At 40.7% G+C, this 19,192-nt stretch overlaps 1 protein-coding gene across 2 annotated transcripts in view; it reads right to left on the bottom strand.

The window, feature by feature from the left end:
- Window positions 1-14,574: 14,574 nt before the first annotated feature.
- The window catches only part of hook1 (hook microtubule-tethering protein 1), an 87,690-nt gene continuing 83,072 nt past the window's right edge, over window positions 14,575-19,192 (bottom strand). For both annotated transcript variants that reach the window (XM_072574229.1, XM_072574231.1), the window contains 2 exons: window positions 19,028-19,096; window positions 14,575-16,082 (listed from right to left, as the gene is read on the bottom strand). In XM_072574229.1, coding sequence (XP_072430330.1) covers window positions 15,936-16,082; window positions 19,028-19,096 — 216 coding nt within the window. In that variant the 3' untranslated portion in view covers window positions 14,575-15,935. The remainder of the gene's footprint in view (window positions 16,083-19,027; window positions 19,097-19,192) is intronic.

The following is a 19,192-nucleotide window of genomic DNA, read 5'->3' as shown; positions in this document are numbered from 1 at the left end:
CATTTCACAAACAGAGCAATAAAACACTGCTGTGCGTTAAAACATAAAGCTCTGGAATCCTGGTAATAAACACAATCTGGAAGTGGAATCAATCCGGTATGCTCTCTGACAGTTTGATGTGTGCCTAAGCTGAAATGCAGGCTGAACTGTTTTCCTGCCTGATTTGGCCTTCAACATTCTTGCACAGGCTTGGCAACAACCAATGTAACTGGAAATCTGCCAGATGCGAACTTCTCATCATTAATCAGTTCAGGATTTCCTTTCTTATCAGTGAAATGTTCATGCCTAACACAAAAATGAATTCGCCAAATAATTGCATATCTCAGAATATTCTTGGAATGTTTATAATACTTGCAGTGAAAGTTTATGTCAATCCAAAGTGCATAATGTTATCCCGTTTCCTATCAAATCTGCCATCAAATATCTGGTAACCTTTTTTAACCAGAGTCTTTATTGCTAGGATTTTAGGCCATTCATGGTGCCACAAATAGGAAGCAAACTTGAGTTTGTTCAGTTAATATAATTGACTGTCAATTCAGTCCCATAGCTGATTCCAGCCTTGTGAATCCTGGATGGGTTTGAGTTCAAGTCAATCATGTGTACTTTCTGGTTTAGATGCCCGTGACAAACACTTTGAGTAATTTTAAGTCGCAGCTCCTATTACTGCCAATGGAGTTGACACAAGGCAAGTCTAGCAAGAAGGAAAGCCCTGATTATTAAAATAAAAATATGTACAAAGTGAGAGGAGCAATGAAACAGGATAAACTTGGACCATTCCTCTGTTTATAGATGACACTTTTGTTTATCTCCATCCATTAAAGTAGTGATTTTCAAAACGGTTGTTTCTCCCACTGCGGAAAGTCAAGCAATCCTGAGAACTACCTACCAGTCAGACCCCACTGTGGGAAAAAAACATTAAAATCACTGGAAAGATATTATTTCTGTTTGTGAGGAGATGTTAGTGAAGAGATGTGTATTTTAAACTGGGGAGCCTCAGTCTCACATTCAGCTTCACTTTCAGCTGGTTCCTTCTCTTTGTTTTCAGCCTCACAAGCGCTGAAAAATCCAAGCTTGTCATTGTGAGTTGTATTAGTAACAAATCTTGCTTATAAAGTTACATTTTTGACACTTTTGCTTATGACAATGCATGCCACATACAAATAGCTGGTCTGGTTATGTGATATTATCTAAGATGATGAGGGTCTGATCTGGGCCATGATGTTGCACATTATATTCAATTCGATCCAGCCCAGAGATCACATGGAGGATTCTCTTAGATATTCATCTGTCTCAAATTAAACAAAATAATTGAATCAACTATCCAATGCGGTAGTTCAAAAGCCTAGAAAACAACAATCAATCTGATTTTAGGTTAAACCTGATGGAGTGACAACCCATGTTGACTTAGTAAAGCTTATGCTGTCATATGTTCAAATATCCACAAGATCCCGTAAAAGATTGGTAATGAAAGTTGTCTTGACTGTGAGTAACAAAGTAAACTATGTATCCCTCACTACTCTTTGTTTCCATTCTTCATTCACAAAGACAATATTTTTCAAATGCTAGAAATCGGAAACAAAATTAAGAAGTGCTGGAAATACTTAACAGGTCTGGCAGACTTGGTTGAGGGAGAAACAGATATAATGTTTTAAGTTGATGATCCAAATGGAACAAGTTAAAGACATGACATTTTTATGAAAGTACAGAGGCAGTGAGAGGGAGGATAAAGAACAAGAAGGTCTAATAGAACAGAAGAAAGGAGAAATTAGATTTCACAGTGGGATGGTAATATTGTAAGGAGATGAATCTAGATGTACAAAGTTAAAAATCACACAACACCAGGTTATAGTCCAACAGGTTTAATTGGAAGGACTAGCTTTTAGAGCATCACTCCTTCATCAGGTGGTACACCCCAGTCCAACACTGGCATCTCCAAATCACGAATCTAGATGTGATTGACTTTTGCTGCTCCTCTAGCCCCATCTTCTGTCTGCATGATGGAAGGATCGAGTGTGAAGGCTTGGTCTTCTGATTTATATCAATAACCTGGATATTAAAATTCAATGTATGGTTGGTTAAATTTACTAAGCCAGCAAAGGAGGTGAGCTTTAAAGAGGCAGCCCAGAAACTATGGAATATAAACAAGATACATAATTGGATTCAGACAGGTGTAAATATTGAGCTTATCTTTTTTGGATAAGTTTCAACAAGTTTAAGAAACCCAAATGTGAGAAGGAGACACATTTTGATTTTACTCCATTCAGAATGTGCAATCACAATAAGGACTTTGAGCTGAGTCTAACTTTTTAATTGGCTAAGTCCAAGTTGCATCCAATCTTTATGACAAGTTTCTCAGCATGAAGCCTGGTGGGTTTTCTTACCATAACTTCCCCAACTCACTGCATTAGTTACCAACCATACTCCTGTGGTGTTTCACATGTCTGATTTCTACACCATCTTCATACTTGTCATTCTCAGAACAACTTGGCACTCTACAGACATCCGAAGGTATGATCAAATGGCAGAGCAAACTTGATGGGCTGAATAGCCTAATTCTGCTCCTGTATCTTACGGTTCTATGTATGCTAGTGCCAGTCTCCCACTGACAATTTCATTCATTGCATGCCACTTCTAACCTCTGGCCATGAAACCATCTCTCGAATCTTGCAGCTACAGCTGGAGAAATGAATTACTCCATAAGAAAGATCCCCTTGGGCCTCTGGAAATGAGAATACTTGGGCCTTAGATAACGTATCAACAAGGCTGCCTCTCGTTACTGCTCCTCCCCAGCCCCCACACCCCTAACCACCTCCCACCCTGTGCCACACACACTCCAGATACCAACACCTCAGCTTAAACTTAGAAGATGTGGGAGCTCAATCTGGTGTACATTTCCCTGTGACATCTCTGGCCAAGGAACAAACATTGCAGGCTGCTGGTGCTCAAGACTGCCAGACCTGGCAGAAGATGACCCTGCGGGGTTAAGCCTATCAGATTTGTCTGAACAAACTGAGCTGATAGGAACATAATGAGATGAGGAACTGAAAGGCATGTTATCCAACACTAATCAGCAAGAGGGAGATCCTTTATTTCAACACAAAGAAAAGTGCAGTTAGTGAGATAATTGGGTAAACTGGAAAAATAAATTGATAGCTTAATAGATGATAGCCAGGAAGAAACTAGAAATGAGAGACTTAATGACAAAAATAATCCAGAAAGGAGTGGACCAAATAACATGGGGTAGAATTTAATGTTCCCTGGAGGTGGACTGGGAGGGGAGCTGCCGTATAATCAGATGAGAAGGTCTGTGTTTCAGACCTCATCAATTTCCTAATTCCTCCTGCAGGTCAATCCAAGGTAGCTAAAGTGCTTTTCCAGCACCACACTTTTCAACTCTGGTCTCCAGCATCTGCAGTCCTCACTTTCTCCTGGGTAGGGTCAAGGCAGGCTTAAGGAGAAATGAGCCCCTTAAATGCCATGTTTGGACCTTAACCTAGTGCTGCTGGCACTTTATCAGGGTGGGTGGGAGTCAGGCTTTGTGAACAACCTGCTGCATGAACTTTGGCGATTATGTCTGCAGCCTGGCAGTGGGCACTGGAGTGGGGTTCTCTCCTACTTGGGCAACCTGTGCATTAAAGGGGAGATATGTTTCAACCTCACCCACCTTTCTACCTGGATCCAGCTCTTGCTCCACAGAACTCAACGTTACTTGCTCTTTGCCAAAACAAAAGCCACAAGCTTTGGCTCTCTGTCATTTGCACTTTGATCAATTTATTTAAAAAAATTGGAATAAAACAGGCAATCAAAAAACTTGAGTACCATAAATAGTGAGAAGTAGCACCCTTGTGGAACTACATTATTGGGCAGAGTAAAAAGTAGAGAAGCAGTTGAGAAGTCTTTAAAAAAAGGCTTAGCAGGGAGACCATTGAGAAGTTGAAAGTTCATTCAACATACAGAGGTCATACTGTAAGATAATATGTATGCCTAATTGAATCGTAATGTAGTGAATAAGGCATTGTGCCTTAAATTGAATGTCTGCCAGAAAATTGCCTCTGGCTGTACAAGTTTGATCAACAAAAGAGTTATTGAAAATGCAGCTGGGTCTTTGCAAGTTTGACACAGAAAGCATAAAGCAGAAAAAACTGCATGCAGAATAACCTGGGTTTTGAATTGGGATAGAATGGAAATTGCTGAGTTCAAGTGGTGAACAGAGCCAATCTGTTAAAACCTGATAAGAGAAATAATGTCCAACAGGAGACATTTTGAGCTTCTAAGTTCAATGCAGAGAGAAAATGCGTGCTTAATAAATTGTTTTCCTTGCTGAAGTAAAATGTTGAGCTGCTTAGCATTAATAACTTTTGGCTTGTTCCTATAAAAGGAATGCATCCACCTTACCAGCTCTCCAATCAGGCCAGGAATAGCACAACAAATGCTAATTGCTGCTTTCACTCATGATGGCAGCATGCCTGTTCTCTTTCCATCCCCTCAACCAATAGCTGCTATGGTGTTTATTAGGCAGCTGGACAAAGCTGTAGCAATGGCTAACATTCAGCAGTCTGCAGCCAGGCAGCGACATGCTCATATACCCTGAGATCACTGGACACAAACATCTCCAGTGCCCACAAAAGATAAAAGGCAGGTTTCTAGCAGCTACTTTAAAGGTACAAGTCAGGATCCTTGGAGAAGTAGTCACGTGAGAAACATTCTTTTTCAAATACTTGGGTGAGAGATAAATTTAATATACTTTTGTTTATTTAATTATCACCACTTCAGTATGTAACATGGTTTAAAGTATTTGTCAGTTTGCTACTGATGTAGAAGTTGTTCGAATGGTTTAATAAAATACAGTTTTGTGTAATTTTTCAGAAGAGGGGAGTGAGTCATCTTCCTTGTGTTTCTTGCTTACTTTTGCCCAATTCTCCACCTCCTAAACAGAATGAACAACCATCCCGATTGTCAGGGAAAGTTGGCTTTCCATCCCATATCATAGCTCTGAGCTTTCCGGGATATTATTTGCCCCAAATTTCTCTTGCCTGTATACCTGACCCCAAGGTAAAAACAATGACTGCAGATGCTGGAAACCAGATTCTGGATTAGTGGTGCTGGAAGAGCACAGCAGTTCAGGCAGCATCCAAGGAGCAGCGAAATCGACGTTTCAGGCAAAAGCCCCTGACCTCAAGTCCACACATCCATGAGAGAGCAGAGACTGCACTTTCTTACGAGAGACAGGGCAGGTCATACCATTTGGTTTCAGGGGCCATTGGGATGTTTGGGGAGAGGTACTTCCAACCCTCTGACTTCCCTTAGGTGGAAGTTGTTTTCTAAGTCAGGTTAGGTGATAGAGATAGTCTCAGGCCTGAGTTCAAGCTGAAAACTGAACCTGACCCCACTCCCCAGCTCCTACTGTCTCATCAACACTTGATATTTGCTCCAACAACACAAAGCCTTGTCCCTCCCAACCTACAGTCTTCTAGAGTTCTCATCATTATCCCAAATTCCTACACACCCCATTGTGAAGTGTCCCTTATTTTCTTCCTGCCAAAGTTGTTCAACCTGTTCCTAGGTGGTTTACCTGTTGCTTTGCCTCCTTCAAACATAATCCTTTTTTAAAATTAGTTACCTGGACTCAACAAGATGCGGATCCTGTCAGGAGCTTTGAAATCTAGCCGGGTGCCTGAATCATTGCTTCAACCATCACTGTTTGCTCTGTGATATCACTGGTAGTCCGACAACACCAGTGTGGAGTTGTTTGGATGTGGTTGTCATGGTATCTCATCAGCTTTTCTCTGGGATATTTGATGCAATGAATTGCCTTATTCTGGAAACCTGAAATAAACTGAAACAAATGCTGGAAAGTTCGGCAGGTCTGGCAACAGCTGTGAAGAGCGTAAAAAAGTTAACATTTCAGATCAATTACCTTTTTGATTTATGATGATAGGTTGTCAACCATAATTATTAACTTTTTTAACTTTAAATCATTACACCTTCTCAGTATTTTCAGTATCCCAATTTTATTTCCAATTTCCAGTAAAGGGCAGTGCTTTTCTTTTACATTAGTGCTGTTGTATAGTAGATATACAGATAGCAGTCACCATGTACCAGCATTTTTCCCTTGTCCAATTCCGTTGCATTCATGAGGGAGTGCACGAATTAAGCAACAATTAACATTTTACATTAACAAATAATTAATAGATTAAGCAAATTGAAATAACAGGACAGAATAGAAAGTTGGCAATTACACAAATTACCATGGCCAGAATTTTCCAGTTTTTGGCCAAGTTTATTTTTGGTGAGATGCATGGAGAGTGGTCAGCCATGAACCATGTCAATACTTATTGTGCAATCTTCCTCTCTTCAACTGGTTAAGTACAGTGATTAGCTTCTATAATGTCCAGCTATTGCAATGGTGCAACAGAAAGTATAGAAGTGCTTTTCACTGCCAAGAATTAGCAATGTTCACAGTGTTAGTGCCTATCTAAACTACAGGTGTTACTCTTCACAAAGTGGTGAAGAATAGTGTAGAAAAGGAAGTTTGTACTCATTTCTCCAAAAGGGAGCTGGAAGTCCTGTTGAGGGAATGGTTGAAAGAAGGGCAGTATTGCTTTGAACAAACTGCCAAATGAGAGCACACCACCATATGCAGCCACACTAGACAGCGATAGCAGCTGAAGTCAGTGTAGTGTTCTGAATTAAAAGAAACTTCGCAGTAGTGTCTAAACAAGGTTTGTAACATTCTGCACTCCACAAAGGTAAGCCACTATCTTCTCTCGTGTACCTTTCCCTTTAAGGTCTGTTGGAAGTTGGGGACCCTCTTACATCTATGTGGGCTCAAGATTCCATATTTGGTACTTCTTGTGTAGCATGGAACCTCATTGAACTGTGTTATATTAGTAACTACCCTTCTACAAGCATTAGAAGATGATTTTGTGGGTGCTACACTACCCTATTAGGAGTACAATGTTTTCAAAATGAAATGGGGGATCAGGGCAGAGGTTTTAGAGTGGAAGTGTTAATCCTAATGCCTTGCATTTTTCTTCTTCCCTGGGCTGATGTAGAGGAACTCCTGATCTTCTTCCTAGAAGATGGTGGCTCATTCCCTGGAACCTCTCTCTCCTCCTTTCACTACCTACCTTTGGTGACATACATCATTTGGGGCTGGCTAACTCTGCTGTGTCCATCATTTGTCTAAGCCCTCACAAGCCCTGATGCCTGGATGACTGTTGACCACTTGTCTACCTCCATTCAAAGGTTTTTTAAAAAGGTGTTTTATTTATCAAAACTGCATTTAGATAGGGCAACATGGCTCCTGGTAAACCTGAAAGACTAATACAAAATAAGACAAATGAAAATACAAAGAGAACACCGTTTTAAAGAGGACCCAATTTTCATCAAATGTCATGCTTCATTATGGAGCTCTGGGCAATGTAAACGTATGCAAATGTATGTTGCAGATTCAAAGTTCTTATCTTACATCAGGGGAGTTAGCTGAGGGACTTCCTTTGGAGTTAGAAGCCCAGGTTCAGAATAGAATACCTATTCCAGAGGTGTATAGTAACATATGTGAATAGGTTGATTTAAAAATATTTAGATTGCTGTTAAGTATTTCATCTTTTAGAATGGGTTGCAGGTTTCAATTCATTAACATGTAAATCTCAGAACTTCTTTTAAGTCACATTCCGGAGATAACTTAAGGTTTTATGAAAAAAAAGTGACATCTCAGCTCAGATAGTCCATTAAAGGTGTGACATTAGAGTCTGTCTGTATCCCAATCTTGATTCAGACTGGTTCTATTTCCAAAGTAGGAATTTATAAAATATTACATAAATTGACTGTCTGAAGATTGAGCAAAGTAGAATGTATCTGCAAATATAATTCTGCAAGTACAAATCCACTCCATGAATATATGTGTGTGTGTGCCTGCATGAGAGAGAGAGAGAGAGAGAGAGAGAGAGCGCGTGAATGTCTCAATTGAGTGGAGTTGACAAGGTTTCAACTCTATGACCACGAGTGAATTACAGGCTCTACCTGAGACTGATTTGGAGATGCTGGTGTTGGACCGGGGTTTACAAAGTTAAAAATCATACAACACCAGGTTATACTTCAACAGGTTTAATTGGAAGCACTAGCTTTCGGAGCACTGCTCCTTCATCAGCTGGTTGTGGAGTACACAATTTCAAGACACAGAATGTATAGCAAAAGATTACAGTGTGATGTAAATTAAATTATACATAACAAACAATCAAGGTATTTTTCAAAGTCTCTCATCTGTTAGAGCAACCATGTTAGTTTCACTCCTTTCATATGTAAATCGCAAAACTTTTTTAAAAATGTTACATTCTCAAGTGAACTTTATCTGGGCTGACACCAATTGTTAATGTATTGGGTATTAGCACCTCTGTGTGCTGCTGTCTGTGCCATAATGTTTTGACTGATTCTCATCTAAAAAATAAATTTACAGAATCTTAACATGGATTCATGTACTTTGCTCAAAAACTACAATGTAACTCTGCAAGTACAAATTCACCCCACAAACTTTTATGTGCATGTGTGTGTGTGTGTGTGTGTGGGGGGGGGGGGGGGGGGGGGGGGGGGGTTGGTGGGGGGGAGGGGGCTTGTGAGAGTCTGTGAGAGAGAGTGTATGTGTGTGTGAGACTGTAAAGGGGTCTAAGTCTGTGAGAGGGTGCATGTGTGTGTGCGTGTGTCTGTAGGAGTGTCTGTCTGTGTATAGGTGTGTGTATAGGAGTGTCTGTGTGTGATCACCTGTAATGTGACATGAACCCAAGGTCCCGGTTGAGGCCCTCCCTATGGGTACCGAACTTAGCTATCAGCCTCTGCTCGGCCACTTTTCACTGCTGCCTGTCCCGAAGTCCACCTTGGAGGATGGTCACCTGAAGGTCCGAGGTCAAATGTCCCACGCATAATAGTGGTATCCATGTCCACAGACTGACACGTCTTGCTGTGACAGGGTTGTATGGAGTTGTCCAGTTTGCTACGAACAATGATCTGTTTGAGGTTTGTTGGTTGTTTAAAGGCGAGCAGTGGAGATGTGGGGAAGGTCTTGGTGAGGTGCTCATCCTCATTGGTAATGTGTTGCAGGCTGTGAAGAACATGGCGTGGTTTTTCAGCTCTTGCGAAATACTGGACAACAAAGGGTACCCTGTCGGTTGCAGCACATGTCTGTCTCCTGAGATCATTGCGGTTCCTTGCTGTGGTACGTCGGAACTGGTGGTCGATGAGTTGAGCATCTTACCCCATTCTTATGAGGGCATCCCTGAGTACTTCCAGGTGCCCATCACATTCCTCCTCATCTGAACAGATCCTGTGTATGCATAGGGTTTGTCCATACAGAACACTCCTCGTCACAATGGACATTTCAGCACTCTACACCAGCATTCCCCACAATGACAGCATCACGGCAACAGCTTCAGTACTCAACACCAATAACCTGCCAATCTCTGAGCACCATCCTACAACTCATCCGCTTTATCCTTGATCACAACATCTTCACCTTTGACAATCGGTTCTTCATCCAGACACATGGAACAGCCATGGGGACCAAATTTGCACCCCATTATACCAACATCTTCATGCACAAGTTTTGAACATGACTTCTTCTTTCCACAAGATCTCCAACCAACACTATATACCAGGTACATTGATGACATTTTCTTCCTCAGGACCCATGGCGAGGAGTCACTGATAAAATACACAGTGATATCAACAAGTTTCATCCCATCATCAAACTCACCATGGACTACTCTTGACTATCTGTCTCATTCTTGGACACGTGCATCTCCATTAAAGGAGGCACCTCAGCACTTCTCTCTACCGTAAACCCACAGATAACCTCACAATGCTACACTTCTCCAGCTTCCACCCAAAACATATTAAAACAGCCATCCCCTATGGACAAGCCCTACGCGTACACCGGACCTGTTCAGAGGAGGAGGAACATGACGGGCACCTGGAAGTAATTAAGGATGCCCTCATAAGAACGGGGTACGATGCTCAACTCATCGACCGCCAGTTCCGACGTGCCACAGCAAGGAACCATAATGACCTCCTCAGGAGACAGACACGTGCTGCAACAGACAGGGTATCCTTCGTTGTTCAGTATTTCCCATGAGCGGAAAAACTACATCATGTTCTTCGCAGCCTGCAACACACTATCAGTGAGGATGAGCACCTCGCCAAAACCTTCCCCACACCTCCACTGCTCACCTTTAAACAACCACCAAACCTCAAACAGATCATTGTTTGTAGCAAACTGCCCGGCTCTCAGGACAACTCCATACAACCCTGTCAGGGTAGACGCCGCAAGACGTGTCAGAGTGTGGACACGGGGATACCACCATTACACGTGGGGACACCTCATGTACGTGGCAGGTACTCATGAAACTCAGCCAACATTGTCTATCTCATATGCTGCAGGCAAGGATTCCCTGAGGCATGATACATTGGCGAAACCAAACAGAGGCTACAGCAATGGATAAATAGGCACCGCACAACAATCAACAGACAGGAGTGTTCTCTCCCAGTTGGAGAACACTTCAGCAGTCCGGGATATTTGACCTCTGACCTTTGGGTGAAAATCCTCCAAGGTGGACTTCGGGACAGGCAGCAGCAAAAAGTGGCTTAGCTAAATTCAGTACCCATAGGGATGGCATCAACTGGGATCTTGGGTTCACGTCACACTACAGGTGACCCCATTGTACTATATACACACACACACACTCTCACAGACCCACCACCCCCCTCCCCCCACCAACCCGCTCCGCGCACACGCACGCACACATACACATATAAGTTTGTGGAGTCAATTTGTACTTGCAGTTACATTGTACTTTGCTTAAAAACTGCATGAATCCATGTAAGATTCTGTTCACTCAGTTTTTAAGATTAGAATCAGGCTAAACATTATGGCACAGACAGCTGCACACAGAAGTGCTAAAACCCAATACATTATCTGGGCTGACACCAATTGTTAAAAGTTCACTTGAGTATGTAACTTTTCAAAAAACATTTTGTGATTTACATAAGAAAGTGAAACTAACATGGTCATTTTAACAGATGAGAGACTTAACAAACAATCAAGGTATTTTTTAATGTATAATTTCAGTTATATGACACTGTAAACTTTTACTATAAATTCGGTGTTTTACAATCCTGTACTCCACAATCATCTGATGAAGGAAAAGCTAGTGCTTCCAATTAAACCTGTTGGACTATAACCTGGCGTTGTGTGATTTTTAACTTTCTACTTGAGATTAGCATTGATTTCCCCATCCTTCATGATTCCTTTGTGTTACTGTCCATGCATTCTCACGAGCTTTCAGCCTCTCTCCATTTACATTCAACCCCTTTATGTAAGTGTTATTGTTTCCCATTTACCCCCTCCCCATAGACTTTGAATTACCATCATCTTGTTGGCCATGGCTTAATCCCCAGACTGACAGCCCTGACTGAGCATGGCGCAGCCTCCCTGGCTGACGTCTCCACAACACTGACAAACATACCAATTGTACCTCGACTGATTACATTAGACCTGCAGGATTGACCATGGACCAATCTCCAGGCCACAAAGACACTGATTCCCAGACTCTGTTCAGATGAAGTACCTGACTGAATGTGGCTGAACCCTGGAAAAAGAATGGAGAAGCCCCTTTACAGAGTTTGGTATACCCCCAGACTGAGCATAGTTCTCTTTCACTCCATTAACAACTGGCCCCCTTTGACTTTTAGATATGGCTATTTCAATGAAGCAAATACTTGTAAACTGCCATATAAGTTGCATATGTAACATTGAACAGACAAGGGGGTGAAGAGTAGCTAAAAGGCTCTGGGCTAGGTTGCTAGGCTTGAATAGTGACACACTGCCTACGTCTTCTGTTTTACATTGCTATTTAGTGCAGAGAGGCTGGCAACTTCCAAGTCAGTGCAAAGTGAGTGAGTGCTAAGAATGTAAACTAACAGCCAGAAGATGCATCATATGTAGCTGCCTGTGCATCCATATGTTCACAGCAAACCTGGAAGAAGCATGAGCTCCAAAAAGAAAGGCTGAGTTGGTTTGAACAACGTATAGTGAGGTGAGTGTCCACTTGCGTGGAAGAAGGGTGGAAGAGGATGGTGTCAATGAAGCATGAAGGGAAATGATGGTATTGGTGAAGCTGGATGATGGTATGAAGAAGCTAACAGCAGGCTGTGGAGCTAGGTAACCATGTTTGATTTGATTTATTATTGTTAAGTGTATAGAGATACAGTGAAAAGTGTTGTCTTACATGTTTTACAGGCAGAGCATACTATACAAGTGGATGGCACAGGGGTTAGCACTACTGCCTCAAAGCGCCAGGGACCTGGATTCAATTCAACCATTATGCAACTGTGTGGAGTTTCCACGTTTTCCTGTGTCTGTATGGGTGTCTGCTGGGTGCTCTGGTTTCCTCCCATAGTACAAAGATTTGCAGGTTAGGTGGATTAGCTATGGGAAATGCAGGGTTACAGGGATAGTGTAGGGGTGGTTTGTGTGGGATACTCTTTGGACGTTCAGTTATACACATTGGGCTGAATGGCCTGCTTCCACACTGTAGGAGTTCTATGAAGTGCATCAAGGTAACAGAACAGAGTGCAGGATATGATGTTACAGGTATCAAGAGTGTGGTGCTGGAAAATCAGGTTTCCTGATGAAGGGCTTATGCCAGAAACACCATTCTCCTGTTCCTCGGATGCTGCCTGACCTGTTGTGCTTTTCCAGCACCACACACTCAACTCTAATCTCCAGTATATGCAGTCCTCACTTTCTCCTCCATGATGTTACAGCTGCTGAGAAGGTGCAGAGAGAAAGATCAGTGTTAAAGAGGTCCATTTAAAAGTCTGATAACAGTGGGGAAGAAGCTGCTCTTGAATCTGTTTGTACGTCTATACAAACTTTAAAATCTTTTGCCTGACACAATAGTGTGGAAGAGAGAATAACTTTCAGGTTGGGAATTAATGCCATCTAGTTTCTCAGGGAAGGATGGGAGAATGGAAGCTGTGTGAAAATTAGCTAATAAGTTGCAAATGTATGAAAATAAGGTGGCTGGTGCTTATTAGCGAGGCTCAGAATTTGGGCTGATTAAACGTCAAGGGAAAAACCAGAGATTTTAACTTTAATTTGGGAATCTGATTTTGGTATTCTTGTAATATTTTCCCAAGTTATCATCCTTGCTAATGCCACTCATCAATGTAAAATTTAGCACAGTGCTTGAATTTATTTTATAAAGATAGATCATAGCTACTTACCAACCTGTCCTTCATCCCAATATTTAATAGTCATAGAAAGATTTCAATAGTAGTTTTAAGAGTGAAGGAAACAGGCTAATCAAGAAAAGGGAATGAGCCCATGCCCTTGATGTAGAATCAATATTTAGCTCTAATTTTAATAATTATTAATATTATTTTCATAATCATTGACAGAATGAAATAATTATTATTCAAATACATCATTTTGTTAAATAAAAGGAGGATTTAGGAGGCAGTGATGGTTTGGAGTAGGGACTGAGACTGGTTATGAACAAGTGCCAAACGTCACCCAATGCATCCACTTCCAAGGGATGACTAGAGAGCAAGGTGACTATCCTGTTTTACAGAGGCAGCATAGTCTTTAAAGTTTTGTATTTGGCATTTTTGGGGTGAAATTTAACCTCTGTTTCATGCTTTTCTCCTAGGAATTGGATTTTCTAGGTATAGAGAAATCTGGCAGTTGTACATGATGAGAACAATTGGATCCATCATATCAGTGGCTTTCTTGCATTGCTTATGGGCATAAACAGCCAGAGTGTCTTATAGTATGATGTATCAAGTTGCACAGGTTTACCCTCAACAAGGCGTTTTCCCTGATGCAGCATTGCTTGTATTATTCTTAACATAAAATGGGTATGGATACTGTGTTGAAGCCAATAAACATTTATTCCAGCTAAATGATAAGCGCACCCATTTCATTCCTCAGGAACATGATAGCTTAATGTAAGCCCAGACACTTAAACTACAACAAAGGAGTATGCTTCTAGTAGAGTGTCAGACTTCAAGTAATCCCAGATTAAAAGAGCATGAGAAGTTTATATCCCCAGGTCACAGGCTATCATACAGTGACAATAACACGAGTATGTCTCTTAAAGAGATGTTGACATACAGACTCACAGACATAACACATCAAGCAAAATTATCAATCATTCATCATCCAACCAATATATGACTCAACTGTTGTCCAAATATTCTCACTGATATCCAATTACCACTCCAATTGTTTCTACGTTCCTTGTTCTCTCCTGCTGTCACCCGCCCAAAAGTTCACCTTCGGAAATCTTTCAAACAAATTTCTATGTGACCCAGCTGTTAAATGCACTAGCGCTTCTAGAAATATGTGCATTCTGATTTTCCACATACTAAATCCTCTCCCTCATCCCCACCATCCCCAACCAACACAGGGGGATAATATCAATGAAAAAAGCTACATTCTTTCAACACTGTTTTTCACAAACTGATAAAATGAAGTATACTGTAACTCAAGCTTTATTGTAGAATAATCTTTAAAGCACTTGAATGGCAAAATTACAACACTTCAGTTGCACTGCAAATATGATTCAATCAGAAAGAAAGATAGAAAAGTACAAAAAGTTAAGATGCATAAAATTTGACTGAACCTGAACACATCTTTCAATTAGCTATGGGAGGTTCTGAAAAAGTTTTTCCAATATTTGAAATCATAGTAACTAAAGCAGAGTTTCAAAATCTACTAAATGCAAACAGAGAATGCTATATGTTGCAGTTTTTTTTCTCTTAAATCCTGACAATATTCCATTTTAAAAAAAACTTTAACTTTTATATCTTTAACCTTTTAATTGTTACCACTGGTAAAGCAACAGTTTCAGCAAAGGATGATCAAATGCACCAAATTTAGTTCACGCAATAGTAAACTTTGGAAATCAGACACAGATTTAAACACAAAGCTGTATAAATGCCCATTTGGGAAAGAAAAGTCCAGCTTTCAGGTGTTTTAAATAAGATATTTTGATAAACATATTCCTAGTAACGATTAAAATGTTCTAAAATCTGTAACGAGAACATTCTATAAGAACATAAATCCAAAATAATTCAGAATTTGATAACTATATTTGTTTTCTCAGGTTATAAAAATAATCAATAAAGACCCAACTTCTGATTTATAAACATTTAACTAAAAATTAGTTTTATGGAAACTAATTTCGTGGAACTGTATAGTAAAAACCCTTAAGACATTTGTGAAATTTCACTGTAACAAGTTCTAGTTTAAATTTTACAAGTGTTTTCAATACAATCTCATGTAGCACATTTCCTCAATAAAGTGAATTGATTTCAATGTGTAGCAACGTCAAAGTTAAAACAAATTAAAAGAGGATTTTATTGCTGTGTATACATATTAAGCTTTGACCAGAAGTAGAGATTACAATTATATTGTATATCTTTTCAAATTTACAAATATGTTTGGAAATGTATTGTCACCCCTTTAAGCACAGAAACAACAGAACTTTTTAATAAAAGCAACAAAATATTACTGCAGGAAGCAAACATTCTCTAGTAAATGAATTCATTAAATTAAAACCAGGAAATATATATTAAATATAACTTTAAATTTCGATCTAACAAATAAAACCCAATATAACTTCCTCAAATTTTCATCTTTGGATCTCACATTTCTGTACTGTATATATAAAATAATTTGGATAAAGTATAAAGGAACCCTCACAGAGTTAAAGGTAAGCTTTCTATTGGGACTACTACAAAATAGAAATATATTACTGAAAGCAGAAATATTATAAAAATACAGATCTCAGTCATATTCCTTGTTTTATTTTAGGTTCTACCTTTAACAATTTTCCTCTTTTTAAAAATGGGACACCAGTATATTGCAATTAGTTGATCTACTTAGAATCTGCTGCAGGCGTAGCGACGGTGAGAGTTTTCCGTGTGCTGGTTACTTGTCGTTGTTTCGCTAGGAATGACCGATTTGCGTTTAGATTAAACCCTCCTAACCGGGCTTCACTGGCTATCTTCTGAAAAGCCAAACTCTGAAAATAGTTCACAATTACTTGTCTTACATTGAAATAAAGGAAAATGATACAAAAACATCTGTTTGTAAATGAGTGACCTAAAGAGTTAGAGAAATATCCACAATTGAAGAAATGCCAATAGACACTTAAACATTTTTTTTTAAAAATCACACTTTCATACAACGTATGAAAAAGTGTTTCACCTTCACAACTTTACTTTCACTAGTCACAATTTTCTAGCAATACCAAGTTTTATACACGTCACATACCTCAGGTTTTTCCAAAATGAATTTTGTAAAGTATGATAAATTGGAAAAAATATGGTGTAATACATGAAAATGCTTAACTTGACTGAGCAGAGAGTTGATGTAAGTCATGGATTTGAAAGTGTAAATGGATTTCCAGAAGAGGTATGACAAAATGCTACATAATAGACTTGTTAGCAAATCTGTACTTCCTGGAATTTGAGAGACCGTAGCAACATGAATAAAATATTTACTGTGAGATAGAAGCATAAAATATTGGTGGAGTTGTATTTAAACTTGGAGGGAGGAATGTAGTTGTCTTCTTGGGCTTGATATTCATGCCATTGGTTTTTTTATACTTAGATATTTAGGGCACGATTGCTCATGAATTGAGGAATATAGTGGTAAACTTTAGGAAGGCAATTTTTTCTCATTTGGTGAACATGGTGCATACCCAGCAAGTGAAAATCAAACCAATGAATTGCAAAATTGCACTTCAGAAGGTAGAATGAGGGAAAGCCACAGAAACCACACAGCATGATTTTAAACACACTCAGGAATGAAGAAATCAAAGTGTTTACATATACTAGTCCTTTGAGAGTGGCAGGCCAAATGACAAACTCTTATAAACTGGCATGTGTGATCCTTAGCCTTGTACAGAAACCTTTTTAAAACATTAATCAAGTCTCAATGAAGAATTGTGTCAAATTATTGAAACCACACTTCAGGAAGGATGTCAAGCATTTGTCAGAATGAGAACATGCTTCAGTTATCTAGAGGGACGAAGGAAATTAAGATTACTCTTCTTATAGCTGGAAAATTAAAGGGGTAGAGCTGTTCAAAAGCATGAGGCTTTAACAGAAGAAACAAGGAGAAATTACTTTTGTTGACAAACTGTTATCAGTGGACACAGATAAAGTCCTCCCACTTCCTCTAGACAATTGGGGTAGCCATGGGCACCCGCATGGGCCCCAGCTATGCCCATCTCTTTGTCGGCTACATGGAACAGCCTATCTTCTGTAATTACACTGGCACCATTCCCCACCTTTTCTTCCACTACATTGATGACTGCAAAGTGCCACTTCATGCTCTCACAAGGAGGTTGAACAGTTCATCAACTTCACCAACACATTCCACCCTGACCTTAAATTCACCTGGACCATCTCAGACAGCTCCCTCCCCTTCCTGGACCTCTCCATCTCCATGAACGATGACCAACTCAACACTTACATCTTCTACAAACCCACCAACGCTCACAGTTACCTGGATTATACCTCCTCCCACCCTGCCTCCTGTAAAAATGCTATCCCTTAATCCCAGTTCCTCCGCTTCCGTCACATATGATCCCAGAAGGACCAGTTCCACCACTGAACACACCAGATGGCCTCCTTTTTTAAAGGCCGCAATTTCCCCTCCCACATGATTGATTATGCTCTCCAGCACATCTCATCCATCATCTCTGCCCTCTAACCCCACCCCTTCAACTGCTACAAGGACAGAACCCCACTGGTCCTCACCTTCCACCCCACCAAACTCCGTATACATCGCATCATCTTCCACCATTTCCCCCACCGATAAACAGACCCCACCACTAGAGATATATTTCCCTCCACACCCCTACCATTTTCTGTAAAGACTGTTCCCTCTATGACTCCATCAGATCCACGCTCCACACTCCCCCCGCCCCCTCCCCCCTTCCTGGCACCTTCCCCTGCCACCGCAGGAATTGCAAAACCTGCGCCCTCACCTACGTCCAAGGCCCCAAAGGAGCCTTCCACACCCATCAAAGTTTCACCTGCACTTCCACTCATCATTTACTGTATCTGTTGCTCCCGATGCGGTCTCCTCTACACTGGGGACATTGGACTACTACTCACACAGTGCTTCACAGAACATCTCCAGGACATCTGCTTCAACCAACCCACTACCCTGTAGTCGAATACTTCAACTCCCCTTCACACTCCACCAAGGAAATGCAGCTCCTGTGCCTCCTTCATCACCACTCCTAAACTACCAGACGCCTGGAGGAAGAATACCTCATCGTCCACTTCGGAACCCTCCAACACCATGGCATCAATGTGGATTTCACCAGTTTCCTAATTTCCCCTACCCCACCTTATCCCAGATCCAACCCTCCAACTCAGCACCCCCTCATGATCTGTCCTACTAGTCCATCTTCCTTTCCATCTATCCATTCCACCCTCCCCTCCAACTTATCACCATTACCCTCATCTCCATCCACCAATCACACTCACAGCTACCTTACCCCCAGCCCCACCCCCTCCCATTTATCTCTCTACCCCCAAGGCTCCCAGCCTCATTCCTGAAGGGCTTTTGCCCGAAACGCCAATTCTCCTGCTCGTTGGATGCTGCCTGACCTGCTGTGCTTTTCCAGCACTATATTCTCAACTCTGATCTCCAGCATCTGCAGTCCTCACTTTCGCCAAAAGATAATCAAAATAAACAGAATTCAGCTGAGGATAAATATTTTATGCAATAAGAGGTTAGGATCTGGAACACTGTCTGAAAGTGGTGGAGGCAGATTCAATCATAATATTCAAAAGGGAATTAGGTCTCTTTGGGGAAAAAGAAACACTTGCAAGGACAATAGGGAAAGAGCAGAAATGAGACTAATTCCATAACTCAGTGAAGTGCAGGCACGATTGCTGCTGTGCTGGAACATACATGATTCTGTGTTATCCATTGCTAATGACTTACCTTATTGTACCATGCTGTTACTATCAGCTCCTCTTCATACCCTCGAAGTTTTGCTTGCTCACATTCACGCTAGTATAAAAACAGAGAAACAGTTCGAGCCACTCAAGGACATTTTGTTAAAAATTTCCATCGCATTATAAATACAGGTAGTTCTCCTGTAACACT

The sequence above is a fragment of the Chiloscyllium punctatum genome, chromosome 7 (assembly GCF_047496795.1).
Source record: "Chiloscyllium punctatum isolate Juve2018m chromosome 7, sChiPun1.3, whole genome shotgun sequence".
NCBI lineage: Eukaryota > Metazoa > Chordata > Chondrichthyes > Orectolobiformes > Hemiscylliidae > Chiloscyllium > Chiloscyllium punctatum.
The sequence above is the reverse complement of the archived record's forward strand: the minus strand, read 5'-3'. Positions and strand labels throughout refer to the sequence as shown.